Here is a 19,417-nt window from a genome sequence, read left to right on the forward strand (position 1 = left end):
ACTTACTTTTATTTTAAAATATACTATAGATTTTTTTTTTTCCCCAGAATGTGGAGTGTAGAAAATCTGAGCTGATTGAATTCACTTTGGCTTAAAAAGGCATGTGCTTGAAAATGTAACAATTTGTAGCACTTATGAAGTTCAAAAGCTTTCTGTAAAACTCGACTGTGGCTAGAATCAGACGAAGAACACAAAACCCATCACTAATGATTTGAGTGTTCCTTGGGGCACTGTGACCTCAGTAAATGTTAGAAGTTTGTGTGTTTCTTCACAGAGTTTAGATTTAAATCCATCCAGCCATTCGTTGTCTATAGCTTCTCCTTTAAAGGTCGCAGCGGCTCATTTTCTACCAGTTTTAAATTAGCAAAATACAGAAGAGAACCATATTGTTAATTCCAAATAAATCAGATTTTAATAACCTAATTTAAAAAAAGCTCCTTTTAATGTGGCAGCTATAGTAACTGCAGTCTTTGTTTTCAATGTTCTGGATCTAAAACACTAAAATCATGGTCTCCCTTTGTTTAAGTGTGAGCCATGGCATTTTAAACAACAATTGATTCTCTGATTTAAGGGTTCTAGGGCACAATAAGAGGCTTAGAGCTGGAAGGAAGTGGAGGCAAAATAAAGAGGGGGGGGGGATGAGCTTGTAGTGATTTAAAAATAATCAATAAAATGTTTAATCAAAGGGGGAGCAGGCATAATTTAAGCAGGACTGGTGTGATGTATTCCCTCGGTGGAGTTGTTGGAGAGCTGATGCTGCATTTTGCTTCACCTGTAAATGAGAAACTGCTGCATTGTTTAGGTAAACACACACTGAGCCGCATTATTCCAGCTCATAAACAGGAAGATATGCAAAATGCACGGACTGGCATGGATTTCTGACAGAATCCCCAACTTGAATTAAAATACCACAGTTTGACAGTATCTTAACAAATGTGTAATTGTATTGTTTTTATAAAAAAAATCAATTAGCTGATAATAATTAATAAGGGATATAAATTGGAAGATATCTTTTGTCATTTTCATTTTTAATATACTTACTAAATTAATATATAAAAATACAAAATACACATCGTCTGTTATTGCTGCTTGTTTGCCGGATGAAGTTTTAAAACATTATAACCTTAAATTTCTTTTTAGTTTTGACAATAATAGATTTTTATTACAGAAAAACGTTTGTTGACAACTTTGTGTTCCTCCCAAAGTGTTTTCTTTTAATGCAGAATAGTAAAACATTAATTCAATTTAATGAATGTTCCTCTGCTGATTATATTCATTAAGAAAGCAAACAAAGAACGCATTTCTGTAAAGATTATTTTAGTGAGATTTTGCTCTCTTTTCTCTCATTATTTACTCAAGCACCAAATGTTTCTGGTGCTATCACTTAAAAAAATAGACTTTTAATGGAACTGCCGTCAATTTATGCCATAAATGTTAAGTGTTTTAGCTCTTTTTTTTTTAGAAATTAGTGGAAAAAAATAACATCTAACAAGAGGTGAAAGTAAAAAGCACATTACCATGAATATGGAATAAATCTGACAATTTCCAAACATTCAATGGAAACATAATAGTGTTGCTTCTTCCATTAGGGGGCAGTTTTCATAGTGTAAAACATAAGTTTATTATGCTCTTTATAACACTGGAGCAAATCAACAATATGAATAAAGATAAAAGATCCAGCATTCGCTGCAATCGTTTTATATCCGTCTTCAGTAAACATCAGTGATGACTGAAAAACAGAATAAAGAGGAAAATCCCACAAGAAATTTCAAAAGGTCTTTTTTTGTACATAAAAAGCATGCAGCATTTGAAAACTTCAGAACTGTCACAAATCCCATGTCTTGAATCTGCAGGTCTGTCAGACTCAGGAAGCAGAAAACCCAAATTTTAGATTCCAGTCAGGAAGCCCAAGTCAACCATCCCCCATCAGAGGCTGAAAACTCACAATCTAAAGCAGCAGCTCCTGCCTCTATACCATTGCTGCATAAAAAATAAATAAAAACATGCCCTCTATCTGTGTTTTCAGCTCTGCTTTTATCTGATCTGCCCCCCAAAAGCATCCCCGCCTCTGCTTCGTCAGTGTTTGTAGTAATACTTTCTGTTGCTTTGTTGGAAACTCAGTTTGACTGTGTGACCCGAGCGGTCGAGCGACTGTCAGCGCCTCCAGCAGCACAGCTCGTGCTGAGAAGGAAGCTCCTGATGCAACTGCAGCTCTTTTTTTTTTATTTTTTACCTCTGAATTCCTCAAATCAAACACACGGTGAGGTCGCAGACATAAAATGATATCAGGTGCAGACACTCCACACTCCAGTCTGTAGAACTTTAGCCCCAACTCTGCTGGCACGATGAAAAAAAGTGGACTTTTTAAATTTCACTTTAAAAACAAAACTTAAATAACTTCAATATTTCAATATGCAAACTTTGTAAATGCAAGAAAAATGCTTATGCATTTATTTTTGATGTTATTTTATTTCTTTACCAATCAATATCAGAAATCATATCATATAGTTAATTTTTTATCTCTTGATAAGTGAATAAAGAATGGAAGCTCTAAAATCTTTCCACCATATTTTTTCTTTATTTATTTAATAATTTGATTTGGAAACTGATGAAAGACAATCCTCTGATTTCCAGACTTCAATGAAAGACTCAGATCAGGCTGTATGTTCAGCATTGTTGTCATGTTGTCAAGTGGCCCATTGCTAACTGTTTTGCAGACCCAAACAGGTATTTTTTTTAAATTTTTTTCCAAGATTGTCTCTAATTACAATCAGTTCTTTGCTCCTCTCATCAACTCTGGCCGGTTTCCCTTTCCCTGAAGAAAAGCACATGAACAGCACAATTTTTCATGGTTGGCATGTTCTGTTCAGTATTTCAGCTTCACACCTTCTTTCACATGTTGGTTGGGTTCCTTAACCAGTTAGTTGGAAAAAAACAAAAAAAACTTCTTATTCCTTGCTTCCAACAAAGGCCAGATTTAAAGGGAAAACAAATCTTATCTCCTATTTAAATTATGAATCTTTTTTATGACAAATCATGAAAAGGTTCAAGGCGTAATAGTAAATGTACTGTAAATGTAAAAATGACCTTGTTCAACAGGTATTGCTGCAACAGCAGAAACATGTAGACATTCTAACAAAATATTCCACTAAAACGTTACAATGTGTCATATTTCCGAACAATAAGCCACTACTTTTTTCACACATTTTGAACAAAGCGATGTGGCTAATATATGGGTTTTTACCAAGGGGTTTCCAAAGCTTGAAAAGGAAAGAACAATCTCAAGAGTGAATTTGCCTTGAGATGATCGTGACATTGAGAGCGACAACAAAAGAGAAACTGAGAAAGTGTGTGACCTTGGATTTACACTGAATGCGTCTCTGCTCCGCTGCACACTTCACCAGTGGGGTGAAGCGATTCCTAACCACCATGATTTACACTATGTGTGGCTCCATTCCACTGTGAACTCCCAGGAGTGCTTTCTTTCAGACTGAGGTATAAAGTAAACATTAAAGCTAAGTGCCTAACAACATAAGTGACATGTTGTCTTTACATATGTTTTAAAACTGCCCCTTTGGTGTGACAGTATAACATCAGACAGATAATCTGTAGGAACAATCAAGCTCCTCTGCTTCCTTGACGTCCTTTTTTGCAGAAACACACAACACCTAGTCAGAAACAACCAACCAGAGCCAGGAGGAAGGTCTAAGACCTTCCTCTCGTGAAACAATCTGAGATTCTTTCAGATTATTTGCCTCATACTAAACTGTCACAACATAGTGATAGTTTTAAACATGTAAAAATAATTTTATTTATAAAAGTTACCTAATGCAGCTTTAATCAAAACTGAAAATATAAAGGCAAGCTCACCAGATGCACTTGGTAGAGGATGCTGATTCCCAGAGTCATGAATGGCTTGGAGAAATCAATTACCTTCTCCCTCTCTGAGGTTATGGTGAAGCCGGCGACAGCCAGGTCAGCTTTCTACAGCAAGACACAAAGCATAGCAGAAATGATTGTTTAGCTTTGGTAACTTCCAGGTACTGAAAGAAGAAAGAAGGTACAGGAGAGCGAAAATGGAAAAGGATTCTCTTTTTTTTTTTGTTTTTACTTGTGGTGCATGTGCAACCAAAGTTGAAAAATGAAATAGATAAAGAATCTCAAACAAAAGGTAGAGAAAAACAGGGATAGCAGAGAGTGTCAGTGGAGGTCTCATAGAAAATAAGAAACAAAAGCCACACAACATAAAAGAAAGGAAGAAGAGTCAAGTGGGTCAAGTACCTTCAGGGAAAGCTGATATTTGGGTAAAAAAGCAGGAGACACAATAATTGAAGTTAAGAAAACAAAAAAAAAACAAGAACTGAGGCCTTTAACCAAATTTCTTTAAAGTGATATACCACCAGAAATGTTTGGTCCTTAAGTAAATAATGGGAGCAAAGAGAGCAAAATCTAACGAACATCATCTTTATGGAAATGTTTTCTCTGTTTGTTTTCCTAATGAACATAATTAGCAGAATAACTTCCAGTAAATTGCATTCATGTTTAACTATTCTGCATTACCAGAAAACACTTTGGGAGGAACATAAAGTTGTCAGAAACAATGTTTTCTGTAATGGTGTTCTAATGACTTTTGCCTTCAGATACTAACATTTCCTCCCACCGCAGAAATGTTGGAGCAAAATAGTTTCATCTTTGCAACTTCAAAGAATAATTTTCCAACGACGAATTTAGTTCGTCTCTTACGAACACAAGAGGTTGTTATAAGGATCATTTGGCCATTGACATAGCAATACTATACTAATGGTAATTAATACTTCACAGTCTTGGCTGTAGTGATAATATATTTTATTTCAGACAGTCTGTCAGGTCACAGAGTCTGAATAACAGAACAGTAATCATGGATTCTTAACATACAATTAGATTATACAAATCTGAGAGCTTTCTTTTTTCTGAAAACGTTCTACTGCTTATGAAAGGAAGAACATGAGATCAGATTGCGAGTTCGAAAGCGACACAGGTGAGTTAAAAAACAGATGAGGAACAGCTTTGAGAGAAACAAGAATAGAGTTTGGGATTTCTTACTGCAAACAAAAATTTATTCAATTTTCACTAATAATTGAAAGGTTTCACAAATTACAAACTGTGTCTTAAGCAATCTCAAATCAGCGCAATGTACTTCAATTATAGTTTGACTCATGTTTATATTGAATTATTTTACTGCTTCCTTTTTGTGTTTTCACAAACTCAAATAATGCTTCATAATTCTCACACTGTGCTTTAAAGCATCTCTGTTCATTCTGGAATGATCCATCTTGTCTTGATTTTAGTGGTTGTGCTCCAGCTGCCTTAAAACTGTGACAAATAATTTTCAAATTTAGTATCCACTGGAAGCTGAGGGGCAACAATATATGATCGATAACAGCCAGCCACTTGCAGTACTATCACAGTGTCTATACATCATACATAGTTTTGTCTGCCAACCTGTCACTGCTTTTCCCCCTCACAAAATGCTGCCAGTTAAATGACTTCAAGATAGCGGAGGCTTCTTCAGGGTTTATGTAACCGAGCGTCCTCAGTCAGTCTGACAGGTGATGTTGTTTATCTGACTCTGTAGTTTGTAGTTTCTTTGTAGTTGTCTCGGATGACAACTACAAAATGACTTAATTTCCTAATGCAAAATAAGAGTCTTAATATACATATGGGGTTCATAACAATAGCTTAAGCTACATTAACCTCTAATTCATGCTTTGCAAAACATATTTAACTTTTTTTTTGGTTGGCTCTAGTGGCCTTTATTTGAAGGTAGCTTGACAGGAAGGAGGGCAATCAGAGAGGGAAGACATGCGGCAAATGTCAACAGGACGGGAATTGAACCTGCGACCACTGCCATGAGGACCAAGGCCTCAATGCGTGGGTTGTGCTATGCCCATGCGCCACCACAGCACCCCCTATATTTCACTTTTAATATTGCAAGAACCTGTCCCGTTGGATCTCCTTTAAACACCTGACATTAAATAGGAAATGTCAAAAGTATTGTCTAGATTTTAAATTAACTGTTAATATTAAATGTTTACCAATGATGTATTTTTGTTTTTGTAGTTTCACAACAAATATTGCATTAGTTGAAGAATAATCAGTGTCTTAAGGTAAATTTAAGGGAAATTCAATGTTGATGAAACTCCTATAATCTAATCTTCAAATAGTCATCATGGATAACGATGCTGTGGGCAGGAAGGATATCTGGTAGCAGCCAGTCATGCAACATATCTGAAGAGGCCTCTGACTGAAGACTGTTGATGTATCACAGTCTCATGATTGTCATTTCATACTAGCAGCTTAATTTCTGGTCAGCAGAGAAGAAATATCACAGAAATGTCTCCTGGATCCATCAGTTGTTGGGCAGCACTGCAGATTCACTTCTTTTGTTTTTATCATTTCTCCTTAAATCTCTTTCTGACTGAACAGCCAGAAAGCCTGGCAGAGAGATGTTGAAGTCAGGGATCTGTTTTTCTCCCGTTATGATTAAGACGGTTCCTCTTTTGTCTCTGCTGTTTCGTCCTGCTCTGCCACCATGAAGCCTGTTTGGGGTCATAGTTAAGGCACCATTTGAGATTTTGAGATGATAATTACCTGCTTCCAATTAGAAAATATACATTTTGTCCCCAGTTACAGCATCATAGCAATTGTCATAAAGTAAAAATAAATAAATAAATAAATAAAATAAGAGAAAAAATCCTTCCTATGCCACAAGGCTTTGGGGGGGGGGGGGGGGATAATTGTCTAAACATGCAAAACACACCTGAACCCCCCCAAAATGAACTACAGTTTGCAAAAAGTTCAAATCAGTATGTATGTATGTAACCCCAACATGCTGCCACCGTGAGTGGTGCAGTTCTGAAAGTGTCTCAGAAAAATATTAACAACAGGAAACAACAGCCTGGATGATCATTTCCTGCTCATTATGCCAGAAGCTTAGATTTATTCTGTAAGGACACTGATTATTCAAACACAACTCATACATTAATCAGACATAATTGGCCATCTGAGGTCTGTATGGCCAATATGTTGCCTAATTTGTGGAATCATGCTGTCAGATGCAATGATTAATAAAAATTCGGTTTAGTTGAAGGTATCGCTCAACCGTTGTGTCATGACTGAATGAATGCAAATGGAGGCCGCCCATGTTTTAAAGCAGGAGTTAAAGTTACTGCTGCCAGTCTGGAAGAAAAGTAATTAATGCATACAAACTAACTCCAGCTACTCCCTCACACAGCTTCAATCAGTACATTTATTTTCAGTTGCATTTCATTTCTTCAAACCCAAATTAATCAATGTAAGGTTTAAATTAACTCCCATCCTACTGATATCCAGAGATGACACACCGACTGTTGAATGTCCTGAATTCATTACGGGATTCATAATAAGGGTCGGCGCCTTCCTCCCAAACATTTAAACCACCTTTGCACAGATTCTGGTGCTTTTAATGAAATATTGATTTTCTTACTGTAGAGAAGTCAGTGTTGAAGGTGCAGCTGCCACTGAATGTATTAGGAGTTAACAATGAATTGTTATTGTGCCGGTGTCATGGGACAATGAGAACCTTGGTCCCTAACAAGTGCCTTTTGTCCCGATTGCGTAAATAGTGGCGCAGCAGGACTGAAGGTTACACCAGACATAAATGTAGACAAACTGATGACAAACTTGATCAGCATTAAAATAAAACACACATTTCCATGTGGAGGGTGGACTCCACCTGTTTGACTGACCCAAAATCAGTTCTATGAAGTGCCAGACTTTATTTGTTCTTTTCAGTTTTTACCTAAGAAAGAAATCTGAATTATGTTAGAGTACTGTGTGTGTGCATTTCTAACATCCCTTAAATCTGAGTTCTAAAGTGAATTATTCACATTTTACACGTGTGCCTAGTGCTGAATATGGATAAAGTCGTCATACAGGAGAATGAATTCATGAAAATGTTATCTGTGAAATATTACCTGGAGTTCTAATTCAGACTCTCTATTCTTCCTTGTTAAATATACAGAAACTAGCTCTCTTCATCATGATCTCATTCTAATACAAAGAGGGGGCTATTATTAATAACTATTGAAATGTGTGACCACGGAGACTGTGAGAGGATATTTGAGTCTCGTATGCATCTGATCATGCAGATACAAAATTAAAAGCAGCAATTGTATTTTTTTCCTTAGTTGCCATGAGCAACTTTACAGAGAACAGCTTCCCCAACTTGCCCATTTCAGTTTATCATAGTGTTGACAGTATTATAGCCTGGACAATAAATGATAATCATCTGGAAAAAAAAAAAAAAGTTTCATTAAGAGGAGGCCGGCCATTTGGTTTGACTTACAGTTCTGTACTTTAGGGCACAAAGCAGCCCACTATTAAAAGGATCTTAGCTAGATTAGAAAAATGTGATAATTTAAGAGAAATTGAAGCCAGAACAACTTGTTAAATTCAAATAGTGGAAAAAGAGAGAGAAAAAAAAACAATCCCCAGGCTGTAGGCAGGCAGAGTTTTAGCATTTTCCTTAAGCCTATGCAGACTTAATTTGCTGCTTTAATTGACATTGGTTTACATTAGATAAAACAATATGACAATCTGTTTTTTCATGTGCCTTGAGACAACATGTGTTGTGAATTGGTGCTATATAAATAAACTTAATTAAATTGAATTTTCACTGAGGTACTACGGGTGCAAACTGAGGGCATTAAATGTAAGATAGCAAACTTCCTTTATTTCACTCTGTAATATTAATTTTCCTAATCCACTCAACAGATTTTTCATGCTTCTGAAGTTGCTCTGCTCCATCCCTAAAACCAGCGTTTTTGGAGAAACCCATTGCTGTTGAACTTTCTCTGCTCACGGATGTCTCTGCAGTGAACTGGAAGAGCACAACAAGCAAGCCCTAAAGAAGGCAGGAATGTAAACGCGCTGTTATTCTGCTGCCCTTAACATTTATACAACCACGTTTTTGTTCCACAAGAAAAAAGTAAAACAAAATAAATAAAACATACTTTAGAGAGCAGGTTTCATCCCTGCAAAAAAAGTCAACATCGATGTGCAGTATACAACAGAAAACATTTTTGCAGGAGAGATTGCATCTGGTCACAGAGACATGCTGTTTAGGAGGAATCGAATATTTTAGTAAAGAAGTGAAAAATATGGTGAGAGCAGTGTTTTGGAGTGAGAGGAGTTTAATCTGATATTAAAAACAAAAATCATATTCTGTATTCGCCCTTTTTTTTGGAAGTAAAAATGTCTAATATGGAATCAAGAAATATAAATGCTTCAACAATAAGAATGTAGTTTCTGATTGGCTTAAACTACCATGTTCAATTTGCTTACCAAACATTAATCTTCTAATTAATCTTCTATTCATAAATAATTTTTAAATTTTACTCAGCTAGCAAATAGAAGATGTATTCATGAAAATATCAATCAAGTTAAGGGATTACTTAATTATGAATGACATGTTTTCATTGTTATTGTAAAGATGTGTTTGCAGCAGGTTATTTTACAGAACTAACCTTTTTATACATATATTTGCTTTCATATTTGGCACAAAAAGAATTGAAACCGTCTTTGAGTCTCCAGCTTCGGTTCCACTCACACCCTGGCTGATGAGACTGCAGTGAAATCTGTTGGAAAATTGGCTGGTCCATCTATTCAACTTTACATAATGCAAAAGCATGGGCCCTTTCTTCTTTCTGCCCTCAGTGGAGCGAGCACCAAAAATAATGAAGCTACTGCTGTCATGAAGTGGTGGTAGAAGAGGGACCCAAATGTAGACTAACACACGAGGCCAGAGCCAAGAAAAACAATGTTTTATTAAACAAAGAAGAGCAGACACACACACTGAACTCCAAAGTGAATCCCCCCAAAAAACAAGGTGCAGAAATAAAAGTGAGCAGAAAACAAGAACGACACAAATGTAGCCGGAAACACGGATGATCTGCCATGCAAACCAAGACAACCAATGTGCATACATAAATTCAGAAATTTACTCAGAGGGGTCAGAGATAAAAGGTGTTTGAATGAAGATGAGCGGACTGGAGGCAGAGAACAGGTGGTGGAACAGACACAATGGGAGACTATCAATAGAGACTGGCAGAGAGAAGCTATACAAAAAAAATACAGTTTCTACAGAGCAACAAGGAACTAAATACAGAGCTGCACATGACAAAATGTCCTTTGAAGGTATTCGAGTCAGTTTAACCCTTTTATGTGGGCATGGAGAATGAATGAATGAATGGATGGGATTTCAAAGTTATTAACACATAAAAATCTGTAAAAGTATGCTGTGAATTTATATTCAGGTCTAAACTCTTATAAGCCGTCATTTGCATGGATAACAGTTGCTATCCAGTTGGGGTGTGTCTTTTTCATTTTTGCACCTCTGCAATATCTGCCTCTCCTTTACAAAAAAGCTCAAGATCAGCAACACTGGACAGAGGAGAATCTGTGAGCATAAATTCCCAAGTCTGGCTACAGATTCTCTCTTCTGTAAGTCCTTTATAACATGCACCTACAACTACAATTGCATGCCTTGGATCAAAGCCTATGTTTTATATTGGAAAGCCCATTCTAATGATAATTCACCTGATAGGATGGAAGTTGATGATTCGGTTTCGACACTGACGATCCAAACCATGCCACTGTAAACTTTTTGTTTTGGTTATGTTGTAACCTCTAGATGTATTTTCTTTGGGATTGACCTGTTTTGCTCGAGCTAAAACCAGTTTTTCTGTCCTAACTGAAAAAAATTAATGCCCACAGAGAACAGGTGGTGAAACAAACAATGGGAGACTAGCAGGGAGAAACTATAAGTAACATTAATAATAATATAGTTTCTACAGAGCAAACAAGGAATAAACCAAATCCCTGAAATACTGAGCTGCACATAGAAAATTATCCGCTTTCGATGGCTTTCCTCTTGCTTCTCTGGTAACTCAGAATGCAACTGTGGTTTAAAAAATATGTCTGATTTTTCTTTCAATTCATAATTATGCACAACTTTGAGCAGGTCTGTGACAGAAAATCCCAATGAGGTTGTAACATAATAAAATGAAAAATGTCTGAAGGAGGATGAATGCTTTTGCAAAGCACTGTAAAACCAGCTAACAAAACTCATCAACAAGTCTATTATATACATAAAGCAGACAGAGGGCAAGAGCTGCATAAGGAGAAAAGAAGAAGGATCTTCAATATCGCAATATTTAAACCATGATAGCTGGATATTTCATAAGGTGCCTTCAGGAGGGAAAAAAGTCTAATAGATTTTAAAAGTCAGCATTCAGTTGGATAATGCACTTTTTCCACATCACATTCTTTAAATTTCACTTTCTTTCCTACTGGAGGACACAAAGAAATTCAATTTACTGTATTCCAGTTTTATCAATTGGTAATATTGACTGGACACTGAGAGGGAGCTGAAATCCATCCATAACACAGCCAGGGCATGAAGCTTTCTTCTGGTGACATAAGCACAGTTTAAAGTGGGTTCCTGAGAAACCCTCTATTAAAATGCCCTTTTCAGTTCTCTTTTTCCACACCAAAACCTCCGCAATACACCCCGGTTTGGATTTAACCTTGATGGATGAAGACAGAAAGGTGAAATTAAAAGTGAAAGATAATCTCATTAAGGTTCAAGTCAACTGAGACCCAGAGTGGAGCCATAGTGGAGTGTTTATCTGGACCCCAGACACCTCTCTGCTCTTTAATTAACACCTAATTGATTAACAAGCACACACTTCTTAAATGAATTTCTCCCACTTTCATCAGACTCCTCGGTCTTACAAACAACAAAGTTTTTAGGAGTGTGTTTCTGTGTTTAGGTTGGACAGTTGTCATGTTTGAGCAGCGAGAGACAGAGAGAGAGAGAAGAAAAGAGGGAGAGTGCTCTTTCAAATGCATAGTTTTGTAGCCAGAAATTTCAAATAAAGGGATACCTACTTGTGTGTGTGTCTGCGTGTGTGTGTGGGTTCAAACTGAGGGATCCCACAGTGTAATTGAAACAGCTCTGTATAATTAGTAAGGAAAAAAGGCAGTTGATTAGCCTCTTAATGGCTCGCCTGTGTTCCCCAGTTTCTCTTTCTGACACACACACACACACACACACACACACACGCACGCACACCCACACACACGCACCCATCAGCCACAATCACCATTACCATGACTGTTATGTGTTTGTGTGTGGCCCTGCTTCCAAACACAAGAGAACAATTTTTGGAGCCGCTAACCCAGAGACTATTTTTGGGGCTTTTAACTAGACCCCACTAATTAAACAAAGGTTAAAGCATCTTTGTAGGGTTAGAGTTAAAAGTGCCACAGTGTTTTAGGCTGGGTTACAAGGTTTGGGGATGTATTATGGCTTCCTCATCAAACCCCTTTCACAGAGCACTACCAGGCTGGGCCACCTTCTTTTTCTGTGTTAGTTAAGATATAACATAGGAGGAAGTCAAGTTTCCTGTTTCATGAAACATCTCTATCATAAACACATAACAAGCCCTTCTTTAAGCTGGTTGTGGCTGGTCATAAATCACCAATCACATGAGTTTATTGCAAAATCAAGAGCCAGAGGAGGTTTGGAGGGGAAGAGGGTTGGTATAGAACGGTCTTCAGACATGCAAACATATGGATCGGGTAAAACATATCGGATCTGTGCAACAACTTTTCAGTTTTGTAATAACTGTTACTGATACACTTAGCTTAGGTTCAATGATCTTTACTCTCTCAGCATACCTTAGTGTAGCCAGTTCTGTGAATAAAACACAACACTATGAAGGCCCTGGTGTGTTTTTGTGTTATCGCTACATCACATGCTTGAACCACCAAGCTGGGTAACTCCATCACAGGGACTTAGAGACTATGACTAATTCCTCTGGCAGCTCTGAGGCGACAGTCTGGCCACTGCCTTCCTGTGCAATTCTGCTTGAAAAGGATTCTTGCTTATAGCAAAGTTTGGGCTTTCTCCCCATGACTTGGATTGTCTATGGTAGATTTTCTACTGGGCCAATCAGCGAACACAAGGACAAGTTGTGAATAATGATTAGAATTTTCTGTGCTGTCTTAAAATTGTAGTCTGCTGGTAGTGTTAGCAATGGCAGCAGAAGAAGTGAAAAAAGCCATTCAGTCCATATTGGCCACTTTTACAACATCTGAAATAACATTAACGGCCGTCTAGTTCGGCACTTGTCTCTTCACAGTTGAGGACAGTTGTTACAGCGCAGTCAATTTCTGACAAGCTTCTTAGCGTCAAACTGGCTCATTACATACGGCACAGGTAAACGTTAGCAATTGGGTGAAGCAAGCAGCATAGAACAAGAGAATGGATTTTACCATCTACTGCAGTGTAACAGTGACATTTTCAACCCCAGATGCATTCTTGGCCCGTTTAGAAAACTCACAGGGTCACTGAGATATTAAGCATTAAGTATTTTGTAGAGGAGGTTTAATTTGAGAGTGTGGGACCTTCTCTGTCTTGAGCAGGCAGTGAGAGATAGAGTGACCCATCTCACTTCCTGTTCTGCCGTACGCCGTCGCCCATAGTCAGAGCAGAGGGGAACCATTCCCCTCCGTGTTCAGATTACAAAAAAAAATCACATATTTGTAAAGCTGAGTAATGCTAAACACAATGCTAATGAGTGTGATGGTTTTATATAAATTTACACAAAAAAATAATTTGCAGAAACATAAAGATAGAACCCCTGAAAACCTTTTTTTGCTGATAAACCAGTTTATTAGCACAACAAGAGTTGACTCTGGGGTTAGTTACATTTTAAATATCAGTGAGAGGGTTTACTATTAAGTAACAGGAAAAACATAGACTTTAGTTGTTTATATATATATATATATATATATATATATATATATATATATATATATATATATATATATATATATATATATATATATATATATATAAAGAAAACTGCAGGACTGTTAGCTGTTCATTTCAGCTGCTAACAGATGAGTGGACTAATAGGTTCTGGTTTATTTGTTCCTTTACCTTTTTGAACTTTTGTACATTTTGTTGCTCAACTTTTTGGTTCTGCCAGAAGATATCAGTTTGTACCCACCTTAAGGACATTTTGTTAATTCGGCATTTTGCAGCACAGTTGTTCTGTTTTATTCATTTGAGCTTTGACCTTCTGTCTTCTGGTGAAATATTTAGAAATGTTAGCAGTTAAATCTCAGTTAGGAAACAGTCTAAATTCTCAGACTGCTGTTTGCAGTCGCAAACTTTAATTGTGCTAATAGATAACATGAGACACTAAAACTATGTAAAATGACAACTGTGTAACTTTGTTTCAAACAATTAGCACTGATTTTCTGCTGACTGTGCTCTCAAAGTGGTGTGACTCACATCTAACATAAATAATAAGTGACCATTCACATCAGGAAGGATTGAAAAGAAAATATGTACATCCTGTTAATTCTTAAAATACAATTTTAACAGGCTACAACTAGTATCTGCAAGTGAAAGAAAATCAGAAAAGTCCAGAGCTTTTCATATATTTGTTTTACAAAACCTTATGTTGCCCAAAAAGCAATTAAATTTTTGCACTTCAACTAAGTAATTCCTAATTTTCCATTACTAAAATAAAATTCTAACAACTTAACAGGGTTTTCCTAAACACACAGAAATACAAAACGCTCTCCCTGTCTCTTCCCCTTATCATCTTTACCTCCGCTTGCAGTTTTCATTGCAGACAATTCTCTAATCAGTGTTAATTAGACTTGACTTAAAGTGAACCACTTTCACTGAGAAAACAACTAACTTGGGAAATTGAGCTTCAGCTGAGCCACTTAATACGTCCTGAGCTTCCCTGTGACTGCTGATCAGAGCTGAGAGGCTTTCCAACACTCCACCGCTTGTATAATTGGCTGACGCTTGTGTTGCAGTTAAGAGTGCCATCACTGTCAGTAACTCAAAGCCCACGTCTTGCACCCTCACCCCTGCCTGTTGCCATAACAACTAATGCAGAGGCAATGTTAGAGAAATCAATTGGGGATGCTCGTGTTTTTGTGTACGCGGTGGCTTCGCCTGATTCAATTTGTTGCTTTTGAATGTAAAATGTTTTCGGTTTGGTCACACTTGAACTTGACGGTGCTGTAAAGCAGTGGAGATTTTTCACTTCATCTTTTGCCAACTTCAAACCCAACATGTTGCAGATATGGGCTTTTCTCGCAATATACTGAGGCACATGTAACCAGCTTAAAACCATGGCTACACTTTGCGCTTGCTTTTGGAAAGTGTATGTTATCTTGGCGTTATTTTCATTCATTATCATTCGAGGTGACCCTAGAGTATCCGCCAACTGAAATCCCAGGTGACAGTTTGTACTGGAAGAAGAGGAGTGAAGCATAGGAGGATTTAATAAAGGAAGTGAAAAAAGCAGCTGTCCAGGAGAATGTAGCAAACACAGACGGGATGGGAGTGCCTAAGAGAATGAAGAGCCGATAGAGGATCCATCCAAAAGAATGACAGAGTCTGCATTAAAGAGAAGGTGGCTGAGGACAGAGTGAGCAGCGGCATGAATCCAAAAAGAATCAGCCTGTGAGTGTAGCAGCAACACGGATGACATTGGCAGGTCAAATAACTGATATTGAACTGGAAGAGCTGGAGGCAACTTGCAAAGGACTCATAGTTGTAGGAACTAAGAGATCGATTTTGTTGTGAATTTATTGGAGTTTCATTTAAAAATTATAGAGCTTTTTTCCACCGGTTGCTTATTTTCCCTTTCAGAAATGCTTTTCAGCTCAGAGTTTAGACTTCTATCATGTCAAATTCTGTTCTGTGAGCAAAATGTTAGTCAAAAATAAAAATATGCACCACTTTCAAAGAGGCCGAAGGCCGAAAATGAAGGAAATTCCTTGCAAAATCAAAAGTGGTATTTTTAGTCAGTCTATTTATTCTCTACCATTTCATACTCACCCTGTTGATCAACTCCCCCACCATGCCGGTCCAGCTGCCATTAGGCTCAGGTGCTCCATATAGCCCATCATCCACCAGCTTAATCTTGAAGGAGAACTTCAGGATGTCTGCCAGCTCCCTCAGCATGTCCACACAGAAACCTTCGTACTGATCATTTCCTTGGAAGTTCTGATAATTGGACTTGCGCATTACATATGGGTTTTCCTGTCAGACCAAGAACAAAAACATTGGGCTGTTGGCTGTAACATATTAAAAGGAAAAGAAACACAAGCTGGTGCACATTATGTATGTTTAATAACACATTACCAGTATAGTGGTGACAATTAAGGACTTGTTAGCTAGTGTTTCTGAGGCATTGAGGTCCAAGGAAGTTGAGTTCATTGCCAATGTGTTGTTGGAATACCAAGTCCCAATCTGTGGGGAAGAAAGAGGAATTAAGCACAATCTTAACTATATAAAAAAAATCCACAAAAATGGAAATGCAGAAATGCTAACTGTTTTTGAATTGGAAACCTCACTTTATTTCAACGATCCAATATCCCTTACAGACTCCTGTGCAGCTCTTCAGTCCTTGGGTTATTGCATTTTTACTGTTAACCTGCTTTGCAAGTTCTAGTTGCATGAGGACAAAAGTAACAGTTTAAATGACTGAAATAGACAATTCCTGTAAGAATATAAAATTTGCTTTGGAAAATTTCTAAAAATCTTTTAGAAGATTCGTAGCTATAAACGGTTCTTCACGTTACAGGCTGGGGGTGTATAGTAGCACCGTCAGCGCGGTCCAACTTTCATATTGTATGCCATGCTTTACAACATTGGTTTCCAAGTCCCGGTGCTTGAGAGCTACTATTCTGAAACTTTTTGAAGCACATCAGCTCTAATAGACCAAAATCAAATGGCTGAATTCCCTGTCCAGCGTGTCATTTAGCTCTACAGAGGGGTGGCAACAAGCCATTTATTAGATTCAGGATTGTTGAAGTAGAGATGCACCTAAAAGTTGCAGGACGGCACTTAGGAACAGCTTCTTTACGAGATTAAAAACAGACCCCATTAAACTAAAATTTAATAAAAAGAATATCAGAAAAATTAAAAGTGACAGGTTAATAAAAATAAATACAATTGCAAGATCATATGTAAAATGATAAAAATATGAGGAATATGGTGTGTATGCAAAACACAGTAAAAGGAATGCTATTTCATTAAATCACAACTACTCTATATATAAATGTCCATTAAGAACATAAAGTTATGCTATGCTATAATAAGTATGATTCATTAGAACCATATAATCTGACAACCTTTTTAATAAATCAGGCTTGCCTTGGGTAAACTCTCAATAATTTGGGCTGGAAGCTTCTGCGTTGCACAATTTGTTAGGTATAAAGAGGAATCGTTGTTTTTGAGTTGCCTTTTGAAGGGCAATAAGAAGTTGACTCCAACTCAAAAGCCTTCATTTTATTACTTAATTTACTGTCCAGTGGTCAAGAAGATTTGATCATAGTTGATTGCATCTGATTAGTCTAAAGATGCTGAGTATAATTTCCACTCAGGGTTAATCAGGTCAGCTCAATACATTGTAAAAATTAAGATTGCAAAAAAAAAAAAAAGAAAGAAAAGAAAAGAAAAGTAAGGAGCTCATTATTTCAAAGAGACATTTAACAGAAATTCACAGCAATCAGCCACTTAGCTTTCAGATTGTTTTAATATAATATTTCCAGTAAAGGGTGATAGGAAAAATGTTGGAAGGTCAAAACAAAATCAGTAAAAAGAACAAACAGTCTTTACCAGGTATGGACAGAAACCTGAAGATGGATGAATTAATGCATGACAGAGCTGCTTAATAAACCCTTTAGGTCTTTGGACATCTATTCTGGGATTCTTGTATAACTGATGATCTTAGAAATGTTTACATTTCAAAGTTAGTTTCAGTAGGGAGATGTATTATTTATTACTCTTTAAAACTGAGTAAAGATAATATCAGATTTATGTATCCAATGGCTAAGATCTCCACCTTGTTCTTGTTCTCTTACCTCTTTATGGCCTGCAGGGTGTTTCTCCAAGATCTTCAGGGTGTAGTTGGTCCTCTGTCCTTTACTGTTGAACTCAATGTGGCCTGTCAGGCCGTCATATTCTACCTGATAAAATGAGAGATCACACAAAAACAAAGATAAATGACTGTTCAACAGCCTAATTTGTGAGTTTCTGCTTATAAAATCAGTTGATACACAGGTTGATATTAATCAAAGAAAAAAGTGAATGCTGTATATTGCTGGTTATGACTGGTTTGCAAATGTTTGAATCTGTTTAAATCAGATCAACAGCTGTCATTTTTTTCAAATGTGACCTATGAGTCGGGCTGAGATAAACCAAAACAACAAATACATTCTCCACAAAAAAGATCCAGGAATAAAAGGTCAAGCAATTTTACATTAACCCAACAAGCTCCAGTTCACATTAATGTTACTATCTCTTTAAGTACTTCATGTTGAGAGATTTTTCATGTATTTACTTATTAACTTAAAATGCAACAGTTAGGTCTGAAATGGTGAAAGTTGCAACACACTTTATTTCACACCATCTGTGAGTTTATGATGAACGATAAAGAAAAAAAAAATCAGAGTGACCTTCCTACTCTTTGTCCTTGTTTCTTAGTATGGTTTTCATAATGATTTTTAATGGAATATTTATGTCTAAATAAACAGATTGAATTAGACTGTGAATTGAACTGAACCAGTTGCTCCAGCACCACAGTATTTCAGCAGTTGTCATGATCAAACGCCATAATACGAACTGAAATGTGCAAAAACAACAAATAATTCATGAAACCGGATCAATTGATTTGAATTTGTGTCAGTTTCATCTGACACAAAACGTGTTGATTCGTTTGTTATTGAATGAAAAACAAAACAAAAAACACAGAAACGTGATCACAAACTCCAAAACAAATGCAAATTGGAAACGGAAACTGAGAAAACTGACGGTACATCAGATCAGTGACAGAGCTGCTGGAATACGTGCTTGCAGTAATGTGCAAATAAGTGTGAGACTTGTGTGATACACGTGCAGCCAAGCATGCATTTTGTTCCTGAGTTTATGTGAGTTATGTGTTATGGAGTACACATTCAATATGAATGGGTGTGTGTGTGTGTGTGCATGACTCAAGATGAATTACATCCCAAAAAAAGTGGAGCGAGAAAGACAGAGAGAGGGAGAGAGGTCCCCGGTTGCTGCCAAACGCAGGGCAGAGATGATGAAGTGATGCACTGTGAGCTACAAAAACAATATGGAGGAAGAAGCATCATCAGTGGATGGAAAAAACAAGAACTGGCAGACAGATACAAATAAGGAAACAGGGAAATGAGAGTAAATCAAATGAATATCAAAAAGCAAAGATACAGATTTAACAGGACAATCTAAAAAGTTCTTTACATATATTGAATCTAAACATTTATTTTCCTC

General features: G+C 37.0%; 1 protein-coding gene across 1 annotated transcript in view; it reads right to left on the reverse strand.

The window, feature by feature from the left end:
• Positions 1 to 19,417, reverse strand: part of LOC106929400 (glutamate receptor ionotropic, kainate 5) — a 175,370-nt gene that overhangs the window by 24,860 nt on the left and 131,093 nt on the right. Inside the window, exons 10-13 of the mRNA XM_088010413.1 lie at positions 17,989 to 18,093; positions 16,265 to 16,372; positions 15,959 to 16,162; positions 3,871 to 3,984 (exon numbers count right to left, since the gene is read on the reverse strand). Of these exons, the coding sequence (XP_087866539.1) occupies positions 3,871 to 3,984; positions 15,959 to 16,162; positions 16,265 to 16,372; positions 17,989 to 18,093 (531 nt within the window). The remainder of the gene's footprint in view (positions 1 to 3,870; positions 3,985 to 15,958; positions 16,163 to 16,264; positions 16,373 to 17,988; positions 18,094 to 19,417) is intronic.

Source organism: Poecilia mexicana, unplaced genomic scaffold, assembly GCF_051168715.1.
Source record: "Poecilia mexicana isolate PSO_F unplaced genomic scaffold, ASM5116871v1 scaffold_11, whole genome shotgun sequence".
Classification (NCBI taxonomy): domain Eukaryota; kingdom Metazoa; phylum Chordata; class Actinopteri; order Cyprinodontiformes; family Poeciliidae; genus Poecilia; species Poecilia mexicana.